Genomic DNA, 23799 nt, shown 5'->3' with positions numbered 1-23799 from the left:
TAATTCAAGTCTTCTGAAGAGGCATGGTTGCTTTATATAATAAACAGATTTAATTTAGGCTTTTATTCAACGGTAACTCGACCATATGTATGAGAACAAACCTCATTGGTTCTTGCATCAGGCAAGTACATTTGAGTTTCAGGAGACTTGGGTTAGTTTGGAACAACATGAGGATCTGTAAATGATGACAGAATTTTCACTTTGAGTGAATTATCCTTGTATCCATGTGTGTAACAAACTATATCTTTGTAAGCTTGTAATATGTACCTAGCATTGAAGTACTGTATCTGGCTGATACTAACAGCTTTTTGAAAATGTTACATGATTTCAGTTTGGTGTCTCAGAGCCCCCAGCTGTAAAACATGAATCAATCCAATGAATTTGTACATTTCTACATTTTGCAGTACACACCGTACCTCTTCTGCCAATTGATTTCTTTTATTCTATTTTTTAACAGTGTTTTTGCTGAGGTCAAATTTACCCAAACCCAAACAGAAATAACAGAGTGGATACCAGTCACATTTCTGAAAATGTTGTAGTTAGAGATACAGCTTCAGTAATATGTAGTCAACAAGGTTTTGACCAGAGGAATTCAATAAATTGATCTGAAGGAGTTTTTTCCCTCACGTTTCTTCTTCAGGAGGTTCGTTTTACACTTGACCGCTGTGCAGGAGCCACTATCATGGAGATGGAAGGAGTGGGCAGCTGGCTAACTACTGAAGACCACACTTCCTGTGAAGTTACCGGCATCACACCGAATATGGACAAGTAAATAATTTCCTTTATTTCTCTTTTCGCACCGATGCATAATTGTTTAAAGTGTTCAAAATATGGCCCTGATGAACCATTAAGGTTTGAGTGCTGAAGAAATCATTCTTTCGCCATTATAGCAGGACACAGAGGACCAGTCAATGAAACAATCATTACCTTTCTCATTCTCACTCTACATATGAACCTAATGCCAATTATGGACTCGATAATGTCTTGAAATATTTATAATTACACAAAGGTCTCAATATAAAAGGTCAAAGGAATTATCAGAGTTAATCTCTAGAGGAATATGACCTCTCCATAGCATACAGCACATTAGAAACTTGTGGTGGAGAGACAAATGTTGCTAGGGTAATGACCTCTTCTGATGTGCTTTCAGGCATCTGAATGTGACACAAGTGCTTCAGCTAGGAGGAGTGAATGAGAACCTGCCATATATCTACCCACAACTACAACACAAGCACTTTACTGGCTGTATCCGAAACCTCGTCGTGGACAGCAAGGTGAGGAAACTCATGCATATCAGTACAGAGAGAGATGAATATTTGATAACAATAGTGTGAGTGAAAAAGAAAAGATAAGATCTTGGTTTGGAGGACACAAAAGCCTATTTTAAGAATTTATTATCTTTCTGTCCTTTTTTATGACGTTTTTATGCACGTTAAAAAATAACAAAAATATAAGATTACAAGATTAAAGTCTTAATGTTTTGAAAATAAAGTGGAAACTACGAGAATAAAGTCGAGCGCATTAACCTTTAGAATGTTTTAATTTTTAGAACTGTTGTTTTTAATTAAATAAGATTGGATGCCGAAGACATTTTTGTAGAGTAGGTGATGGAATTTTTATAAAGAAAACAATTTAATGAAATTAATGTCTCATTGTAACTGAAAAGACGATTAATTCACATGAATATAGCGAACTGTCCCGCCACATTAAAGAGCGTGAAATTTTTTCACATTATTGCAAGTGACATTGTTTGTATTTCACTATAAAACTGACAGATTTTGAAAGCTGACTTTGTTTTATATTAAAAGTACCAAAAGCACAAAGCTTATTGCTATTATTGGATGGCTGGCGCACTAAATAGGCCTTATGAATGCAGTCGAAGGCGTGAAATATTATTTTCAAGCATACTGTCCCTGCGAGTATAATACATTTTGACCGTATTCTCGTAATTTCAGCTTTATTCTCGAAACATTTTGACTTTATTCTCAAAACATTTTGACTTTATTTTCGAAACATTTAGACTTTATTTTTGAAACATTTTGACTTTATTTTCATAATTTCGACTTCATTTTCAAAACATTTTGACTGTATTCTCCTCATTTCTACTTTATGCTCGAAACATTTCAACTTTATTCTCGTGATTTCGACCTTATTCTCTAAACATTTTGACTTAATTCTCGTAATTTAGTTTTAATTCTCGTAATTTTAACTTTATTCTCGAAACATTTCAACTTTATTCTCATAATTAAAACTTTTTTCTCGAAACATTCGGACTTTATTCTCGTATTTTTTTATTTATTCTCGAAACATTTTGACTGTATTCTCGTAATTTCAACTTTATCCTCGAAAAATTTTGACTTAATTCTCGTAATTTCAATTTAATTCTAGTAATTTTAATTTTATTCTCGAAACATTTCAACTTTATTCTCATAATTTCAACTTTATTCTCGAAACATTCTGACTTGATTCACGTATTTTTAAATTTTTTTCTCGAAATATTTTGACTGTATTCTCATAATTTCAACTTTATTCTCGAAACATTTCGACTTTATTCTCAAAACATTTAAACTTTTTTTGTAATTTTGACTTTATTCTCGGAACCTTTCAACTTAATTCTCATAATTTCGATTTAATTCTTGTAATTTCGTTATTCTTGTAATTTCGACTTTATTCTCGAAACATTTCAACTTAATTCTCATAATTTCGACTTAATTCTTATAATTTCATCTTTATTCTTGTAATTTTGACTTTATGCTCAAAATATTTCGACTTTATTCTCGAAACTTTTTGACTGTATTCTCGTAATTTCAACTATATTCTCGAAAACATTTCGACTTTATTCTCAAAATATTTCAACTTTTTTTGTAATTTCGACTTTATTCTCGAAACATTTCAATTTAATTTTCATAATTTCGACTTTATTCTCGAAACATTTCAACTTAATTCTCATAATTTCGACTTAATTCTTGTAATTTCATCTGTATTCTTGTAATTTTGACTTTATGCTCGAATATTTCGACTTTATTCTCGAAATATTTCAACTTTATTCTCAAAACATTTCAACTTTATTCTTGTAATTTTGACTTTATTCTCAAAACACTTCAACTTAATGCTCGTAATTTTACCTTATTCTATACTTTTTAGATGAGCAAGGACAGAAACAAAAAAAAAACTTACCATGACTTCTTAGAGTTTGCATCCATTGTCTGTTTTGAATGCTTTTGACCAAATATACCAGCCAAAGGTATTGCTAATACATATAGTTCTGTCAGTATATGTACTATTAACCATTTAGCTGCTGAAGAAGATATGATTGTAAGCTGTGTACTGTCTATTTCAAACTTTCTCTTTCTAAAAAGTGTTATTTTAAGTGATGTAGAATCGACCGTGCCACTGGCCATAGTCTTTAAACCGATCTATGATCTCAGCCCATATTGTTATGTCAAGGTTTGTTATGGTGGCTGGCTGTTTGTTTCTTTTTGTAACTTCATGACTCAGCTGAAGGTTCTTGAGTCTGAAACACTTAACCGGTGCTCACCAGACACAAAGAAACAGCACAGGCCGTTAGGCTACTGGGGCTTGACTGGAGAGAAGGTCATAGACTGTTAAAGGAGGAAGTACAGAGGTAGAATTGCTATTTTCGACTCTCTTCTGCCCACTCTCTTTTCTCAAACAGTTTACTTCCTTTGCTCTCTCCCTGTTGTTGACCTGTGAGAATTCTGAGTAGGCTTTTTGGTGGCAAATACTCAGTGTTATGGGGGTGCATAGCAAAGTGGTTTTAAGATGTAAGGATATTATGCCATTTACTGAGCCACTTTGGGAGGTACATGCAGGGAACTATGGTATGTTACTTAAAAGGTCACACAGGTTTGTGTGAGGCATGAATTCATGAAGGAGAAAGTACAATACTTTAAAAAAAGAGTAAACGAAACAGCTCTAAAACTTACAGTGCAAAGGCCAAGCTCTGAGAGGTGTACACTAAAAACAAGCAAGCACAAGTGCAACCACAGTAAATTAAAATAAAAAAATGAGACATCAGCAGACTACCAACTCTAACAGGTGATTCGGCTCCAGCTATAAAAACGATGATACTAATGGTCACAATGAAAGTTTTACAAAATGTTCCTCATTAGAAAATACAGTCATATCAAACAGCTGTATGGCTAACACATCAGTAGGAGTAAAAATCATAGGTGCCACCACTCCAAGTGAGACTTAATCTGAAATAAAACAATGTAGGACATTGTTATACAACAGAAAAAAAATGTTGCATACACTACTTTTCAAAAGTTTGGGGTCAGTCTGATTCTCGAACTGAATCGATGAATCACAAAGCACAGCAGCAGTGTACAGAATATGATTTCAGGCAGACACACAGTCAGCTAACATTCATTATTCTGTGCAACACGACCCTACAGCTAACAATACAAAACATAATAAAATGTATGAATTATACAGGACAAGAAGGAGAGTTTCCAGGAATAATGCACAGTAAGCCGGTCATTTTCTCATTAATACTGCTAATGAGGAAATATCTATGCAGAAGGGTCTTGAAATGGTTTTGCGAGAATGACCTGCTGGCTGTACATTGTCCTGCTTATTGTGTGAGTTCTTGCCAAATAAATGAATAATTATTTTAGCTTTAGCTTACTTCTATTAGAGAGACAAATTAGCACATCTATGTAGGAAATTGTCGGCTTGAAGTAGTTAGTCCAAGTTTTAACATGGACAACTGTCATTAACCATGTTATGGTTATGTGCAGTTAAGCTACTTCCGACCAATTCTTTTGATTGCTAATTGTCTGTATGTTGCTGTTGTTTGTTGGTCATGTCATGTATGGAGTGTTTTTGAAAGAATCTCTTAAGCTTATCTAAACTGGCTTTATTAGTTAAAAAAAATGCAGTAAATTAAAACAACTGTTTTGAATTAACTATTTTATATTGTTATATATTTTACAATAATTTAAAGTAATTTATTAGACAACAAAGCTGCATTTCCAGCAGTCATTACCTCAGTGTTCAATGCATCCTGGCTAACTGGAAGCATCCATTTCGTTTTAATAGGAAAAAAAGTCTTCCTGACACCAAACATTTAAGTTCAAGGGATTTTTCACCCAAAAACTCACCCTCACCCTCATGTCGTTCCAAACCCATAAGACCTTCATTCATCTTTGGAACATAAATTAAGATACTTTTGATGAAATCTGAGAGCTTTCTGACCGTGCATCGATAACAAAATTGCCCAGAAAGGTAGTAAGTACATCAATGAAATAGTCCATGTGACATCAGTGGAACAACCTTAATGTTACAAAGCTACGAGGATACTTTATGTTCTCAAAGAAAACAAAAATAATGACTTTATTCAACATTTTTTTCTCTTTCATGTCTTGTATGGAGGCCAGTTTCCGCCACTGCATAAAATGTTTTTAAGAAAGGTTGTGACTTTTTATTTCCCAATTCTGACTTTCTTCTCACAATTCTGACTTTTTTTTTTCTTAGAATTATGTGATGCTAACTTGCAATTCATACTTTTTACTTAGTGTTTTTCCTTTAAAATTGGATTTTAAAAGTGCAAGTTTATATATGTTTTTATATGTTAAAAAAACGTAGAATTGCATGAAAAAAGTCAGAATTGTGAGATATAAACTCGCAATTAACACAATTCTGAGAAAAAGTTGTAATTGTGAATTTATATCTCACAATTCTGACTTTATGACTTGCAATTGCGAGTTTTTATCTAAAAATTTATTTCTCACAACTGTGAGCATATAATGCAATTCTGAAAAAAAGTCAGAATTGTTTATATCATGCAATTGAGAAAAAAGTCAGAATTGTGTTTATATCTCATAATTCTGACTTTATAACTTGTAATTATGAATTTTTATCTTGCAATTCTGACTTCTCATAATTGAGAGTTTATATAACGCAATTCTGAGAAAAAAATTCAGAATTGTCTGAATTCTTTTATATCATGCAATTGAGGAAAAAGTCAGAATTGGAAGTTTATATAACACAATTATGAGGAAAAAGTCATAATTGAGTTTATATCTGACAATTCTGACTTTTTAACATGCAGTTGTGAGTATATAACGCAATCCTAAAAAAATGTTTATATAATGCAATTAAGAAAAAAAAGTCAGAGTTGTGAGTTTATATCTTGCAATTCTGACTTTATAACTCACAATTGCAAGTTAATATCTCACAATTCTGACTTTAATATCTCACAGTTCTGTCTTTATAACTCACAATTGCAAGTTTATATTTCACAATTCTAAGGAAAAGGTCAGAATTGCATCATGCAATTCTGAGAAGAAAAGTCAGAATTGTGAGTTTTTACCGCGCAATTGAGAAAAAAAAAATCTGAATTGTGAGTTTGTATCATGCAATTCTGAGATAAAAAGTCGCAGTAACCTTTTTTACATTTTTTCAGTACGAAAATGGTCTTCTATAGTCTTTGACACACATTCACGAGAGTACCACGATGCATGTGTGTGCATTCCTTTGCTTGTAAAGAAGGTGCAGCATATCTTCAGAACAGTGGTATTGACATGAAGAACTAAGTGGTGATCTACCCCTTTAATAGTGTTACAAGAGACACCTTTTATTCAGAAATATAATACTGCAGTTCGGTAGAATTAATGCAGCCCCTTTGCTTATTTAGCTGTGCTGGTAAATCAACCATGCTCTCTGTCTGTACAAGGTGCAAACGGTTCCTGCACAGGGTCAAACTCATGCTGCAACCACTTCAAAAACACGCCGTTAGGAAGAGTGGGCATGAATAAATGGGAGTCATCAGATGAAAGGAAAAATTGATCTAATGTGGTGCGTGGTTGTTCTGTTGTGAACAGAATTTAAGGCCTCAAGGTTTTCCCATTCTGTTAATATAGAGCGCTGCGGGCCTACTTTTTTAAGTGGCTGTGGCCTGCCCAGCATGGTAATATTCATTATGGCAGGCTGGATTAAAGGTGAATGCACAAATAAGATAAAACATTCTTTCTCTTTTCATCTCTTATCTTTTCAAGGCCTCCCAGTTTGGCCTATCCAGGCCATTATTTCCTGCCTTGTTTATATTTCCACTAGCTCATTTTCCTTTTTTCTTTTTTTCTCCTGTTGCTCTTAGTGTTTTCATGACTTCTGTTGCTCTCTCTCTCTCTCTCTCTCTCTCTCTCTCTCTCTTTCTCTCTATCTCAGTTTTATGACCTCGGTTCACCAGCTGACTCCTCTGGCAGTGCTCCGGGATGTCTGATGACGGACAATAGCTGTGTGAACATGGGCTTTCCTTCCTGCGGGACCCGGGGACGCTGCCACGGAGAGTGGGGTTCCTTCAGCTGTCAGTGCATACCTGGGTACAGCGGGCATCAGTGTGAAAAGGGTAATTACTCAGCAATTGTCCCAGTTTTCAAGCCATGTCTATTTCCACAAGTGGAATGCAAGAGAGTGCGAATCTTTGAAGATAAGCAAATAAGTGATGACTGAATGGATGTGGAAACTGTCTGCATGTGTGTGAAGGCTTTTCAGTTGGGCAATGAATATCTTTGAATTGCTCTGTGTAGGAGGGATAGTGTTAGCACCCAGGCAGCATTTTCACGCACACCAAATCTTGGCACAAATCGCATTCAGAAGTGTTATGAATTTGTAGAGCTTCTTTATGTAACACGACTGGAACATCCTGTGATATTCTCACAGTGCGTTTTTCACTGTTTATGCATCCTTTTTTAAGGACTGCATCTGAAGAACACATTTGTGTGTTTCACAGAGGTCCCGGAGTATTCTTTCGATGGAAGGAGTCACATACACTTTCAGCTGGCCTTCACGCTCCCGGCCAGACACACGCAGGTTCAGGTCCTGGTCCGGACGCGCAAACATAGCAGCTCTATCCTCAGCCTGCTGTCCAAAGAACAGAATGAATATCTCAAACTGGAGGTTAGTGCTCTTGAAAGCATCTCTCTTTTTTTCTCATGCTTTTCAATTTCCCTGAATGTAGCAAATGCATTATCAAGGTTTTCTTGCTGCTAAAGATGTGTTATTGTCACATTCTTTTGAAAATAATTATGCTCTTTTCCAAAGCCTTTCATTTTCTTCTTCTTCTTCTTTAAAAAAAAAAAAAACAGTACAAAAACCTTACCAATCCCCAAACCGTTGAATGGTGTAATGTGTGTCGAAATGAACATTTAACACATTAAAGGGATAGTTTCCCCCAAAACCTCAAGCCATTCTAGGTGTATATGACTTTCTTCTTTACAATCGGAGGTATATAAAAAATATCCTGGCTCTTCCAAGCTTTAAAATGTCAGTGGGTAGTGGTCCAGATTTTAAAGCTAAATAAACTGGGTCCTTCCATCATAAAAGTACTTCACACGGCTCAGGGAGGTTAATAAAGGCTTTGTGAAGCAAATCGATGGGTTTGTGTAAGAAAAATATCCATATTTAAAACTTTACCATAATTTCTAGCTTCTGCTAACTGTTGTATGTGTGTTCATGAGAAAGTGGCGTTCCAGCGGATGGCGTAGGATGTAGGCGTAGCGTAAGCTCTGGTGACACATGCTAGTCTCGCTGGAAACATGTTTTGTTTACAGCAAAGGAAAACCAGTGTCCTCTTGGCTTATATCGTAATCCTCAGACATGTTTCTTTACAAACCCTCATTTTGTACTTCTAATTCATGACTGGTGTTTTGTTTTGCTCACTTCTCTGCGCTTCCACATTTATCATTTCTGCATTCGTCACTGCATTCACATGTCATCCGCCGGAACGCCACTCTCTCATAAACATGCGTACAAGTTAGCGTACAACAGTTAGCCAGAGATTACAGTTTATAAAGTTGTAAATATGATATTTTTCTTCCACAAATGCACTGATTAGCTTCAGAAGGCCTTTAATAACCCATGTTAAGCCATGTGGACTACTTTTTATGATGGATGGATGCACATTATTTTGCTTCAAAATCCTAACCATAACACCCATTCACTGACATTATAAATCTTGGAAGAGCCAGGACATTTTTAATAAAACTCTTAACAGGGCCGGATTTAGCCAGCCCCATTAGGGGGTGCATGTAGAATATTGGGGGGGCAAGTGTGGGTGAGCTTCTCTAATTATCTATGCAAAGAAAACTATACTAACTATGCTGTCATCATATCAGTCCACCTATCCATATCTCTATCTTCTCCTTTGATCCATTTGATTTGTCTTATAGGTTTTATGTTTGATGCCCTACCCTCTGCATTTACCCGGGATTGGGACCGGCACAAATAGGACACTGGCTTGTGCCCTTTTGAGGCTGCATTTATGTTTTGTTTTTTTTTTAAACTTTTTTAAATGTATCTATCTTTTCATTTTTTTGTCTTTTTATTTTATTCATATATTTTATTTCTTTTTTTGTGTATTTTTTTTTACAATTTTTTTTTTTTTAAAGCATCAGTCGTCTGCTTTTCTGTGCAAAAAGACTAACAAATGCATGCATATCTAGGCCTGTGGTTATGCCCTTCTCCTGAGCCAGAATAACTACATTTCTTTTTCTTTCATGTAGCAATAGTGCGGCGGAAGGGAGTAAGAACACGAGACAAAGTGGAGAAAGAGCTTTAGCATGATGCAGATGATATTCCAATCACAAGGGAGGTCACATACATGCGATGGAGCTGAGGAAATGCATTCTTATACCCGTGTAGATATTTGCAAACGGTAGAGAGGTCTTCAAACTCTACATTGCCATCATCATCAGTCTTTTTAAATTCTTTTCCAGTCTTTTTGCATTTCAGTTTTCACAGACACTAGTCTATATCGCGATTTGAATTAAGTGACAGACCAACTTTTGATTTATTAATCCAAAAATCGACGAATTCTGTGGTATTCCGCGCTATAGTAAAGTCGGTTTTTATGAATGGAGTGCGCGATCCCGTCCGTGTTTTCGCAGAGGAGACATTGTAAACGCACGATCATGTAGAGACAGAAATGACATACCTTCGTGTAAATAGGATAAATAACATAAGGCAATTTAGTTTGTTTGTTTTATGAAATTCGGAATTTTGCATGCCTTTACGTTTGGGGGGGCAGTCACAGCATTTAGGGGGGCATTGCCCCACCTTGCCCATTCCTATGTCCGGGCCTGACTCTTAATATAACTCTTAACATGGTTGTAATAGTCTAAAAGAGGAAAGTATATACACCTATGATGGCTTGAAGGTGAGTAAATCATGGGGTAATGTTCATTTTTGGGTGAACTATCCCTTTAACTATTGTTAACAACTTTTTTATAATTTGTTTGTTTTAATTATTATTTTAAAATAAGTCGCATGCATTTATTTGATCACAAAAACATATTAATACAATTAAAAGTAACAGCCATTACTCCATTCTTCAGTGTCACATGATCCTTCAGAAATAGTTCTAACGTGCAGATTTGGTGGTCAAGAAACATTTTTTTATTATCAACAGTATTGGAAATGGTTGCCAATTTCTTTCCTTTTTTTTCTTTTGATGAATAGATGGCTCAAACTTTTGAAAGCTGTATACTAATACATTTTTGGACATTTCAAGTTGTACAAATGAACATTAATGTATAATAAAAGAACATGAATTAACTTTTTTTTTTTCTTCTAATGAATGTTTTTAATGCCTCCTCTGTTTCCCTACAAATTTATGCCCATGAAATGTCCTTACAACAAATGAGCAATGTCGACCGGCAGCATATAAAGATTATTTGTTCTTGATGTGCTCTGTAATAGCAGCCCATCTGCCAGACCCTGCGAACGTTGTTGCAACAGCGGTGCAATGTGAGAATTTGAATGGAGCAATGAGTTTGTGTTTAATCATAGAGGCATTAGTATGCGTCTCCCGATTCGGCTGATACACTTGCAGAATGCATGCCATGTACCCTCTCACTCCAAGGCTGTCTCATTTTTTCATGTTTTTTTTTCTCGGCTCAACACCTGCTTTAAGATGATGCAGTCGGATTGCTGATTGCTGCTTTGTTTCTCTCCTTCCCTCACTTCTCCTTTTTTTCTGTCTTTCTATCTCTCCCATGTAAATCGTGGGTGATTTATCTGTGGCATGAATTAGACATGTCTTCAAGACAGGCTAGAAGACGTTTTATATCCCCTAAAGTGGCAGGCTACAGATTTCATTACCTGCTTATATTGTGATTCTTATGAGGCTTCGCAGCGGTGCAGGAACTGATGCTGCCTTTGTGCCATGTGCGAAAGATTAAAACTTAATCTCCTGCTGTGCTCCTCTCAATTACCTTAGCAATAATGCTAATTGATGTGATGTGCCAATACCCATTTAGCATTGCCTGTTGTGTCTGATTATGACGCATCATCTCACTGAGACATTTCAGCAAGGTGTTCTTATCATCAGCGGATGAGGAGGAAATGATAGTTTGATCATCTAATTTCTTCTCAAGAGACTTAGCCACAGGTCCATTAGCGACAGCGGAATATCAATGTAGTCTGTGTTTTTCTTTGAATTAAAGGAATTCTCTTTTAGCACTTGTTTAGAGTTTACTGACAGATGTAGTGAGTTGGTTCTCTATCATTCCAGGAGTTATGAATGCTCTTCACAACAAGGATAAGTTCATTTTCAGAATCAAAAATCTCCTGATAATTTACTCACCCCCATCCAGATGTTTACATCTTTCTGTCCTCAGTTTCAAAGAAATTAAGGTTTTTGAGGAAAACATTTCAGGATTTTTCTCCATATAGTAGACGTCAATGGTGGCCAATAGGTTGAAGGTCCAAATTGCAGTTTCAATGAAGGTTCAAAGTGGTCTACACAATCCCAGCCATGGAATGAGGGCCTTATCTAGCGAAACGATTCGAAACGTCATTTTCTAAAAAAATTAAAAAATTTACATAGGTTTTAACCACAAATGCTCATCTTACACTAGCTCTGCGATGCACATGTGCGTCTTTACGCATTGTGTAATCACGTTGGAAAGGTCACATGCGGTTAGTTCTTTGTCTGTGCACTTTGGTTTTGAAATTGATCCCCATTGAAGTCCACTATATGGAGAAAAATCCTGGAATGTTTTCCTCAAAAAACTTAATTTCTTTGGACATCTTTAATCATATGGGGGTAAGTAAATTATCAGGATTTTTTTATTTTGGATGTGAATTTCTCCTTTGATGCTTGTTTTAAGTCATCTTGAGGTCCATTTTGGAAGTTTTCTGAGGCATCAGGAAATTTTTTATTGTGATCCAAATGTTCATGTCTTTCTGTCTTCAGTTGCAAAGAAATTAAGGTTTTTAAGGAAAACATTCCAGGATATTTCTCCATATAGTGGACTTCAGTGGTGGCCAACAGGTTGAAGGTCCAAACTGCAGTTTCAATGAAGGTTCAAAGTGGTCTACACAATCCCAGCCATGGAATAAGAGCCTAAAAAACACTGCTCTGAAAGACCAGACAGCAATATTCACATACTGCTGTTTTCTTGATGTATATATTTGCTGGCATGTGGTGGACTTATGAAATGAGGCAGCAAAGTTCCCTCGCTATGTGTTGGTTTTAAACTATTTTTACTCTTATTGAGCTCATAATATTTAATATTCTTTGTATTTTGTTTTTATATCGCTCATCATCCAGAGTTTTTTTTTTATTATTTATTTACTTATTGAGCCACTGCCTCCCATTCTTCCTCAGAGAAAACACTTTAGTCAACACCTGATGTTTCATCTTTTTATAGCGTATCACCAAAAAGGGTCTATTTAATGATTCCCAAGATTTTGTAATGACATTGATTGATAATATCTCATAATATTTTTACACATAACAAAATATGAAAAGGTGGTTGGGGAACCCAGGCATACTCAGCGTTATGCACTTAAGATCCAATGATCCATGATTAAATACCTTTTAATTCTTGAACATGCAACTGGGCAGATGGCTGGACCTGCTGCTCCAGTGGATGACATTGGTTTCTGGATCATTGGGTGTGGATGAGCAGCATGGAGACACCTTTCACACCAAGAGAGTGAGCATTTATGGGGGTAAATCTTAGGGCATGAGGGAAAACCCCCCAAAGATTTTGCATGGAGAGATTAAAGTTAATGTTCTTGTTAATTAGTATGCCTTCAGGTTTTAATACCTACCCAGCATAGCAAAGCCTTGAAATACTCTAACAATCCGGTTTGAGATTATTCTCATGATCTGCGCCGCAGGTTGTGGGAGAGGAGAATGGTTTGAAGTTCGCAGAGGTCAACCGTGTTTATTTGTGTAAACTGTTTACAGTTGTTGTTGAAAAAGTAAGAGAGTCTCACTGCTTTTTGCATCATTGATTAGTCCTGCTTTTTACATCACCACAAAGCCAGGATCCAAAATGGAGACTGGCAAATTATGCTCTCTGGGAAACAAGCAGAAAGTCTCTGAAATTTAAATTAAGGTTGGGGCTTTCTTTAGGAGATTGGCCAGCCGCTCTCTGTCTCGCGAACAAATACACACTTCATTGTCAAACCTGGCGCTATGGCTAGTAACCACCTGCTTGTAAAGTAAAACACCAGGTTATTGTTATTAGACTGTTAAAAAATAAGGCATTACGGAGAAGGGCTTGTTGGATATTGGATGTTTCAAAGCATAGAACTGCAGACTTTTATACTGTACTTTGATATTACACACTTTTCTTACCTATAAACCCTCATAAATAATAAAGCTTTCCTTAGAAACATTTGATTTATAAGAAGCAATTGGTTTAAGAAGAGCTCACAAAGGAAAAGAGAGAGTAAAAGAAAGTCTCACAGCTGACCGCTAGAGAGTCAGCATAAGAATATAGCAGCAAACCTCACTGACACTATATTGAATTCCCTGCTCCCACTGTCTCCAATTAAAGGGCTGATATGTTTAATTCTGTTAGTGCTCAGCCGTTTTATCAGATCCTGCCCCAGTCTGATGTCTTCAGTCCCCATTGGGTCTATTTCATCCCATATTGAGCCTTTCTCTCTACAAACACTATTTTCATAATTTCACAATTGGTCTTTGTCTCTGCCACTATATTTTCTACAAAATTCTAAATGAGTTTATTCACTGACACCATTCTCTCTCTTTTTTGTTCCACTTTCTCAGATCTACCAGGGTCTGTTAAGTGTCTTCTACAACCTCGGTGATGGGGACTTCAACTTGACAATGCCCTCTTGTCGTTTAGACAATGGAGAGTGGCATGAAGTTCACTTAGATCGGCATGACAACGAGTTGACCCTGCGCCTGGACGGCGGGGGAGGACGACGAGAGGTCACGGGATCGCCGGGTCGCAGTCGGGAGATTGTTATTGATCCCGCTGTGGTGATACTGGGCAACTCATTCCCCTCAGGACACAACAAGAGCTTCCAAGGTAAGATACCCCTGCTGAAAAAACCAGCATATGCTGGTTAGGTATATTTTGGTGCTGGGATGCTGGTTTTAGCTGGTTAATGCTGATCCTTTGCTGGTTTATGCTGGTCCCTTGCTGGTTTATGCTGGTCCTTAGCTGGTTAATGCTGGTCCTTTGCTGGTTTATGCTGGTCATGTTGCTGGTCAAGGACCAGCATAAACCAGCAAAGGACCAGCATTAACCAGCAACATGACCAGCATAAACCAGCAAAAACCAGCATAAACCAGCAAAGGATCAGCATTAACCAGCTAAAACCAGCATCCCAGCACCAAAATATACCTAAAAAATACTTTAAAGCAGGGACAGGTGTGCTCCTGAAACCCAGTGGATAAAGCATGATGCCAACAATTTAGGGCTGTCACTAACGATTATTTTGGTATTTGAGTCATCAGTCGAAAATTCTGACGATTAAACGAGTGATTGCATAGTTATACTGTTTTTTGAGGTAACAAAAATAGACCTAAGCAAACAATAGGCTTTAAAATTACTTAAAATACATACAGCTGAAGTCAAAAGTTTACATACACCTTTCAAAATCTGCAAAATGTTAATTATTTTACCAAAATAAGAGAGATCATACAAAATGAATGTTATTTTTTATTAAGTACTGACCTGAATAAGATATTTCACATAAAAGATGTTTACATATAGTAAATGTTTACATATAGTAGTATAGTCAGAGAAAATAATAGTTGAATTTATAAAAATGACCCTGTTCAAGAGTTTACATACACTTGATTCTTAATACTGTGTTGTTACCTGAATGATCCACAGCTGTTTTTTTTTTGTTTTGTTTTTTGTTTTTGTGTGATAGTTGTTCATGAGTCCCTTGTTTGTCTTGAACAGTTAAACTGTACACTGTTCTTCAGAAAAATCATTCAGTTTTTTCAGCATATTTTTGCATTTTTATGATTTTTATGATTTTGAGATCCATCTTTTCACACTGAGGACTACTGAGTGACTCATATGCACCTATTACAGAAGGTTCAAACGCTCACTGATGCTTCAAAAAAAAAAAAAAAAAAAAAAAAACGATACATTAAGAGAGCTGGGGGTGAAAACTTTTGGAATTTGAAGGGTTTTTTTGTTTTTTTTTCAAAGTTAAATTTAAATTATTTTGTCTTCTGGGAACATGGAAGTATCTTCTGTAGCTTCTTAGTTTAACTTTTATGGACAAACAAGGGATTCATGAACAACTTTTGCCAAAAAATAAAAAAGCTGTGGATCATTCAGGTAACAACACAGTATTAAGTGTATGTAAACTTTTGAACAGGGTAATTTTTATAAATTCTTATATAATTAAAGTAATTTTTATAGATTTTTTTCTCTTGTGGACTATATGTAAATGTCTTTTATGTGAAATATCTTATTCAGGTCAGTACTAACATGCATTTTGTATGACCCCTCTTGTTAAAATAATGAACATTTTGTAGATTTTGGAAGGTGTATGTGAACTTTTGACTTCAACTGTATAGCAATTCAATAAGTTCAAATAAAATATCAAAAGCAAGTAACTATATGGTTGTATTAAACAATACTGTTGAAAGACATGTATTATAAACAATAGAGCTAATGTACATTACGCATTATAACAAAGACCTGCATAGGGCGCCAACGGCCTGACGGTTGTTTTTACACTGTACAACACGATCTAATCCTTGTTTAATATTTAATTCAAATGTCCACTTAATATTTCATATTTAGCCACTTTGTGGCTAAATTGCACACATAGTGTTCCCAGATGAACATTATAATAAACCCAAACTCACAGCAATATGCAGAGATGGAGTTTGAGACACTCAATACGTTAATGATAACTGTTTGTGTGGAGCAGAATTTACTGTGAACAGAGACACAAGTCCGTAACTTACACGCATGTAAATAATTAAAGCTCAGTAAAACCTGCATCACATATATTAATTTAATTGAATCATAGTGTTTGTGAATTCACAATAATATTATGCTTTATTATTATTTGTAAATGGGTTTAAATGTCATGCAGCCTTAGAAAAAGATCAAATAATGCATTTAGTGAATTCTCATCCGTGGAATGCCCCACTAAGGTATTCTGCCGGATACTCGACACGAGCAAAATACATTAAGGTTTTAAGATTTTTCAGCAGGGACAGGTGTGCTCCTGAAACCCAGTGGATAAAGCATGATGCCAACAATTTAGGGCTGTCACTAACGATTATTTTGGTATTTGAGTCATCAGTCGAAATTTCTGACAATTAAACGAGTGATTGCATAGTTATACTGTTTTTTGAGGTAACAAAAATAGACCTAAGCAAACAATAGGCTTTAAAATTACTTAAAATACATACAGCTGAAGTCAAAAGTTTACATACACCTTTCAAAATCTGCAAAATGTTAATTATTTAACCAAAATAAGAGAGATCATACAAAATGAATGTTATTTTTTATTAAGTACTGACCTGAATAAGATATTTCACATAAAAGATGTTTACATATAGTAAATGTTTACATATAGTAGTATAGTCAGAGAAAATAATAGTTGAATTTATAAAAATGACCCTGTTCAAGAGTTTACATACATTTGATTCTTAATACTGTGTTGTTAGCTGAATGATCCACAGCTGTTTTTTTTTTTTTTTTTTTTTTTGTGATAGTTGTTCATGAGTCCCTTGTTTGTCTTGAACAGTTAAACTGTACACTGTTCTTCAGAAAAATCATTCAGTTTTTTCAGCATTTTTTTGCATTTTTATGATTTTTATGATTTTGAGATCCATCTTTTCACACTGAGGACTACTGAGGGACTCATATGCACCTATTACAGAAGGTTCAAACGCTCACTGATGCTTCAGAAAAAAAAAACGATACATTAAGAGAGCTGGGGGTGAAAACTTTTGGAATTTGAAGGTTTTTTTTTTTTTTTCCAGGTTAAATTTAAATTATTTTGTCTTCTGGGAACATGGAAGTATCTTCTGTAGCTTCTTAGTTTAACTTTTATGGACAAACAAGGGATTCATGAACAACTATAGCTAAAAAATAAAAAAAAAGCTGTGGATCATTCAGGTAACAACACAGTATTAAGTATATGTAAACTTTTGAACAGGGTAATTTTTATAAATTCTTATATAATTAAAGTAATTTTTATAGATTTTTTTCTCTTGTGGACTATATGTAAATGTCTTTTATGTGAAATATCTTATTCAGGTCAGTACTAACATGCATTTTGTATGACCCCTCTTGTTAAAATAATGAACATTTTGTAGATTTTGGAAGGTGTATGTGAACTTTTGACTTCAACTGTATAGCAATTCAATAAGTTCAAATAAAATATCAAAAGCAAGTAACTATATGGTTGTATTAAACAATACTGTTGAAAGACATGTATTATAAACAATAGAGCTAATGTACATTACGCATTATAACAAAGACCTGCATAGGGCGCCAACGGCCTGACGGTTGTTTTTACACTGTACAACACGATCTAATCCTTGTTTAATATTTAATTCAAATGTCCACTTAATATTTCATATTTAGCCACTTTGTGGCTAAATTGCACACATAGTGTTCCCAGATGAACATTATAATAAACCCAAACTCACAGCAATATGCAGAGATGGAGTTTGAGACACTCAATACGTTAATGATAACTGTTTGTGTGGAGCAGAATTTACTGTGAACAGAGACACAAGTCCGTAACTTACACGCATGTAAATAATTAAAGCTCAGTAAAACCTGCATCACATATATTAATTTAATTGAATCATAGTGTTTGTGAATTCACAATAATATTATGCTTTATTATTATTTGTAAATGGGTTTAAATGTCATGCAGCCTTAGAAAAAGATCAAATAATGCATTTAGTGAATTCTCATCCGTGGAATGCCCCACTAAGGTATTCTGCCGGATACTCGACACGAGCAAAATACATTAAGGTTTTAAGATTTTTTTTTTTATAATTGAGTGCTCAAATTGAATCGAGGAGTCGTGGTAGGCGTACAACAAGCCATTGACACAGATATAGATATCTGGGAATTGTATTACAAAAATTTTTAATTTATTTATTTTTTTTTTTTTTTGGCATATTGGTTACCATTTGTATAACCACAGTTTTACTACAAACACTATGGTTAATGTATCAAAACCATGGTTCATTTGTGGTAATCATGGTTTAACTATAGTAACCATTTGTCATGTTGTTGTTTTTTTCTAGTAAAACCATTGTTAATTTTCATAATGGCACTGCTATTCAAAAGAGAACTTATGAGTAATGTACAATCAGAACATCAGGGCTGTGAGAAAATTAAAATAATGAATCACAAATCATCTCATTTTCTTCTGTTTTCCTCAAAACAATACAACAACAGATGCAAAATCGTCTCCAGACCTGTCATAACTTGCGAAAGACAAACAAGCTCAGGTGTCTCATTAAAGAATGAAGAAACTGCTTGTTGAGACTGTCTTCACATGCTTAATTGTTTTTAGCCTCTTTACTAACATTACTGCTAATGCTAAATGAATCCTAGTATAGAGTTTAAAGAAACACATTGCTGACAAAAACGGTTAAGAAATGCTATCCTTGATCCAAAGCGTTGTCTAATTTCTGCTTTACATTGTTCTCCTGTGTCTACATTAAAAGAAAACAAACCTGGCACAAAAGATGGATTCGGCTAATAAGCGTCATGGTGTGAAAACATACTTTCAAAGCAGCACCAAATACAGCTCCCCGATTGTTAATTCCCATTGCCTAGCGTCTCAAGAGTTGATTAGCAGTCTGTGAGGTCTGTCCAGAGCTTCTCACAGTAGATGAATTGGTTACAATAAATAAAAATGAAGTCAATATGTCATGGAGAGTTGTGGACAACTCCAATAAACACTGTAGCATGACATTTTGAGCTAACAAAAATGCTGCGTCCCATGGCCAGAAAAATCCAATCACTGAGTTATATCAGAGCGCTGTGAAGCAGACTGCAATTTTACCGCTAATCCAATTTAACTTCAGTCAGAGAAATAACTTAGCCAGCACATGCGTACATCAAGCAGACCAATCTGTACAGCTTTATCAGCTAATTCATACAGCAGTTCCTCTATCTGTCATGATTACACACCATTGTATTGGCAATAATGAAAAATTAATAGGAGCGATTAATTCATAATAGCCTCAAATGCACCTTCAGTGTAGAGGGGGAAGTACAGCTAGCATAAAAACAGACAAAGGGAGAGAAGGGAGACAATGACGTGTGACATGAAAGAGAAGACCCTGCTGAAAAAACCAGCATATGCTGTTTTTTTCAGCAGGGGAGGAGGTGGAATAGTCCCCTGCGCACAAGCACGCTGGTTAGCCTGAGGCACACACTTTGTGTGTTTATTAAATGGACTCTAAAAGCACTTTTCTTAAAAGCTCAGAATATGAGTTGATCGTGTTGAGCTCAGTTTATCTGTGTTTGTGTGTGTGTGTGTGTGTGTGTGTGTGTGTACCTGGTATTCATCACGTTGTGGGGACCAAATGTCCCCACAAGGATAGGAATACCAGTAGATTTTGACCTTGTGGGGACATTTCTCAGGTCCCCATGAGGAAACAGGCTTATAAATCATGCACAATGAGTTTTTTTGATGAAGTAAAAGTATGCACAATCTCCTGTGAGGGCTAGGTTTAGGTGTAGGGTAGGTGTAGGGCGATAGAAAATACGGTTTGTACAGTATAAAAACCATTACGCCTATGGAATGTCCCCATAAAACATGTAAACCCAACGTGTGTGTGTGTGTGTGTGTGTGTGTGTGTGTGTGTGTGTGAGTGTGTGTGTGTGTGTGTGTGTGCGTGTGTGTGAAGAAGCAAGTGAATGTTATGTAGGTGTAAGAGGAGAATTCACACTTTATGTACTGTAACATGAAACATGTTGGCTTTTGTTGTGTTTTTCCTTATTGGCACAGGCTGTATGCGGGACCTGAGACTCAATGGACGGTTTATTCCTCTGGACAGTCAGGCCAGAGAGGGGGTGTCGGTGGTCAGTTCTCAGGGTGTGTCTCTGGGTTGTTCCTCTGACTCCTGCCGGAAAAACCAATGTAATCCCCCCTTTACCTGCGTGGACCTGTGGAGAATCCATGAATGCAGGTACACAAATACACACAGTTGTGGCCACATTCACCTTACATACCTAAATAATAGTGATCATACAAAATGCATTTTTTTTTTAAGTTTTATAAAAATGACTGCATTCAAAAGTTTACATTGATTTTTTTCTTTTGTGATGGTTGTTCTTGAATCCATTGTTTGCCTTGAACAGTTCAACTGCCTATTTTTCTTCAGAAAAAATCCTCCAGGTCCTGCGAATTCTTTGGTTTTCGAGCATTTTTGGTATATTTGAACCCTTTATAGCAGTGACTGTATGATTTTGAGATCAGTCTTCTCAAACTGACAACAACCGAGGGGCTCAGGTTCAAACATTCACTGGTTCGCAAGAAGGAAACACAGTCTATTATAAGATTGTAAAATTGTACATATTTTGTCTTTTGGGAAACATGCAAGTCTTCTGTAGCTTCTGAAGGTACAGTACAAAATGGAAAAAATATATGCAGTTGCAATCGAAATTATTCAACCCCCTTGACCTACAAGACATTTTGCTGCAGAGAACACGGTTTTGTAAAAACAATTCAACAAAGGCATTAGTACACTATTGGAGAACGTTTATTAATACACATTTGAGTAATTCTGAGAACGTAAGTTCAAACTGGCTCTAAATGTTCATGTTCAAAATTATTCAACCCCCAAAAGTCAAATTTCGTGCAGAATCTTTTATTCTTTAAAACTAACAATAAATGCTGCTTAGAAGTGCTTAGAAGCTTCTGTCACCTCTCTACTGCAATCTTGGCTCATTCCTCACCTGAAAAAACTTTCAGATCACTGATAATCTTTGGTTTTTTACATTGCCACTGCTTTCTTCAAATTCAACCAAATATTTTCAATGAGAATTAAATCTAGACTCAAGAATATTCTATGACTGATCCCTGAACCAAGCATAAGTAGATTTGGTTGTATACTTTGGGATGATTGTCCTGCAGGAGAGTCCATTGATCATCAGCTTCAGTCATTGCACCAGAGGCATAAAAATTATCGCCAAAATGGCCTGATACTTCAAAGAATTCATGATGTCCTTCATACAGTCATGTTTTCCCACTTCCTGCCACAGTAAAACAGGATTGGTCCACCTCAATGTTTGATGGAGATGGTGTTCTTCTGCTCATAAGCCTTTTTTGCACCAGATATACCGCTGATCCATGTGTCCAAAAAGTTCCAGGTTGGTCACATCACTCCATAAAACATTCTTCCAGAATTTCACAGGAATTTTAGCATATCCAAATCAGTGTTATATGTTCTTCTTTGTCAAGAGTGGCATTTGGCAAGATGCCCCAACATGAAAGCCATGTTTGTCCTGTGTTCATTTTATACTCTGCATTGAAATGTTTTTCCATCTTTCGTTGGGTCATCTTGAACGTCTTTGGCTTTACATTGCAGGTTTTTACTCGGTTGTTCTGATCAAACATTTTACGACATTGTGCTTTTTCTTCAACACCCTCCAAGGTTTTTCAATACAACACATTTTAAAATAAGAAATAAGGCTGCTAGCTGCGTCTCTAGGAACATTTAATGTCTTGGGAATCTTCATGTAGCCTTAGACTTTCTAATATAATAAAATGAATTCTTTTCTATAGCTTTTGTAAGAGCTCTGTTGACTTTGTTATATTACTGTAGCTACTCGCATATGCTAACTGTATGTATGTGTAACAGCTCTAGTTCATTCTGTTTTCTAATAGAGCGTCTAAATGTTTGTGTTTTTGTGCAATTTTGTTCCCCACCATACAAATAAGTGACTAAAAACAGCAGTGTTAAATAGGGGTTGAATAATTATGGCATAACTGTGTTATTAAAAAAATCCTAGAACTCAAAAATATTACATTATATATTGACATTGACATTTTCACTTTTAGTATGCCAGGAATCTGTTATAGATGCAATTTTTATAAATTGTGGATCTTCAGTTTTTGTAAAATCTATAGTCTCTGGGGGGTTGAATAATTGCAATTACAACCGTATATATTTAAATGAAATAAGAAAAATTTACGCATCTTCATACTTTTCAAAAAACATACAAGTTAAATAGGTTAGTTTGAATAAAAATTAGATCTGATCTGACATACATACAGCCTTATGCACTTTGGCTCTAGTTGTGCGTCTGTGGGCCGCTCATCACCCCAGACCCATCCACTGTCCTTTCTGGCTGTGCAGCTGCTGTGTAGTTGATTGTGTCTATGATTGTATGTTGTTGTTTGTCTACACGTATTGGCTCTGACTTGCTGACAGGCTATTCTTGTTCTTATCAGTTTTGTAAGCACGCTCGGTGTCGGTCACATTGGATTTCCGTATTGTGTGTGTGTTTTCCCCTGAGGTTTTTTTTTTAGAGAGAATGTAAAGATTTTTAGTCGCATATTCAGTCAAATTTTGAATTCTTTCAGTGCTCTGTCGTTTCTACACTTATCTCCTGGGCAAAGAAAAATTATATGTGTGATCCCAAGCTTATTTTATTCATGCTGGGTTTTAAATGTACCAGTTCACTGTGAGCAGTTTTGTGTGGATATTTTTAGTTGTACCAAAGAATTTTCCAGTGTCTATAGAGCAGTGTCTTCTAATTTTTACACCACTACCAGCACCAAACAAAATCGCCAATAAAATCCATTAAATACATTTGAAAATGAATAAATTAAAACTTAAGTGTTATTTTAGTATCATCCATTATAGTTTTTATTACAAATTTTTAATTTGTTTTTATTTCTATTTTAATATATAATATTTATTTAAAGGGATAGTTCAGGCAAAATTTTAAATTACTACGATATACTCACCCTCAAGGCATCCTGGGTGTATATGACATGAAATCATGGGGTAACTTCATTCTTTGAGTGAACTATCCATTTATATTTATATATATTTATTACATGGCTCTTTGGAATGCTTGATTCTGATTGGTCAGTTGAGACATTTGCAGGTTCGTTCTTTTCAAATAATCACTGCTCCAAAGTAATAACGCATAGCCGGTACTACTTGTATGTTTAAAATCCCTCCGTGCCAACAAAGATTACCGTTTGGCGCCATCTTGTGACAAACACTGGACAACCACAATTAACAATGGAAAATTTCGACATTAATCTATTTAAATTGTCTTACTAACGTACATAGTTTGAATGTTAGTCACGTGGTACTATATCGTTTCGCGGAAGGATAAAAATGTTAATTTAAAACAAATATGCCAATAAATGGTTTCAAATTCATATTCATGTCCAGTTTCCCTGCTGAAAAAACCAGCATATGCTGGTTTTTTCAGCAGGGTTTTTTCCTTATGTGGCAAGTAGCCGTGTAATAAGCGGGATAATGTACAGGCAGCCGGTAGTTATCGCAGAAATAAGCCCCTTCAGTGTGAT

At 35.6% G+C, this 23799-nt stretch overlaps 1 protein-coding gene across 1 annotated transcript in view; it reads left to right on the top strand.

Annotated features, from left to right (window-relative positions):
* The first annotated feature begins 646 nt into the window (after positions 1–646).
* Positions 647–23799, top strand: part of LOC141331529 (putative neural-cadherin 2) — a 28804-nt gene continuing 5651 nt past the window's right edge. The window contains exons 1-6 of the mRNA XM_073836585.1: positions 647–768; positions 1151–1274; positions 7192–7372; positions 7757–7923; positions 14051–14315; positions 20257–20437. Of these exons, the coding sequence (XP_073692686.1) occupies positions 683–768; positions 1151–1274; positions 7192–7372; positions 7757–7923; positions 14051–14315; positions 20257–20437 (1004 nt within the window). The 5' untranslated portion in view covers positions 647–682. The remainder of the gene's footprint in view (positions 769–1150; positions 1275–7191; positions 7373–7756; positions 7924–14050; positions 14316–20256; positions 20438–23799) is intronic.

This window comes from Garra rufa, chromosome 3 (assembly GCF_049309525.1).
Source record: "Garra rufa chromosome 3, GarRuf1.0, whole genome shotgun sequence".
Classification (NCBI taxonomy): domain Eukaryota; kingdom Metazoa; phylum Chordata; class Actinopteri; order Cypriniformes; family Cyprinidae; genus Garra; species Garra rufa.
This window is presented reverse-complemented; position numbering and strand designations above follow the sequence as displayed.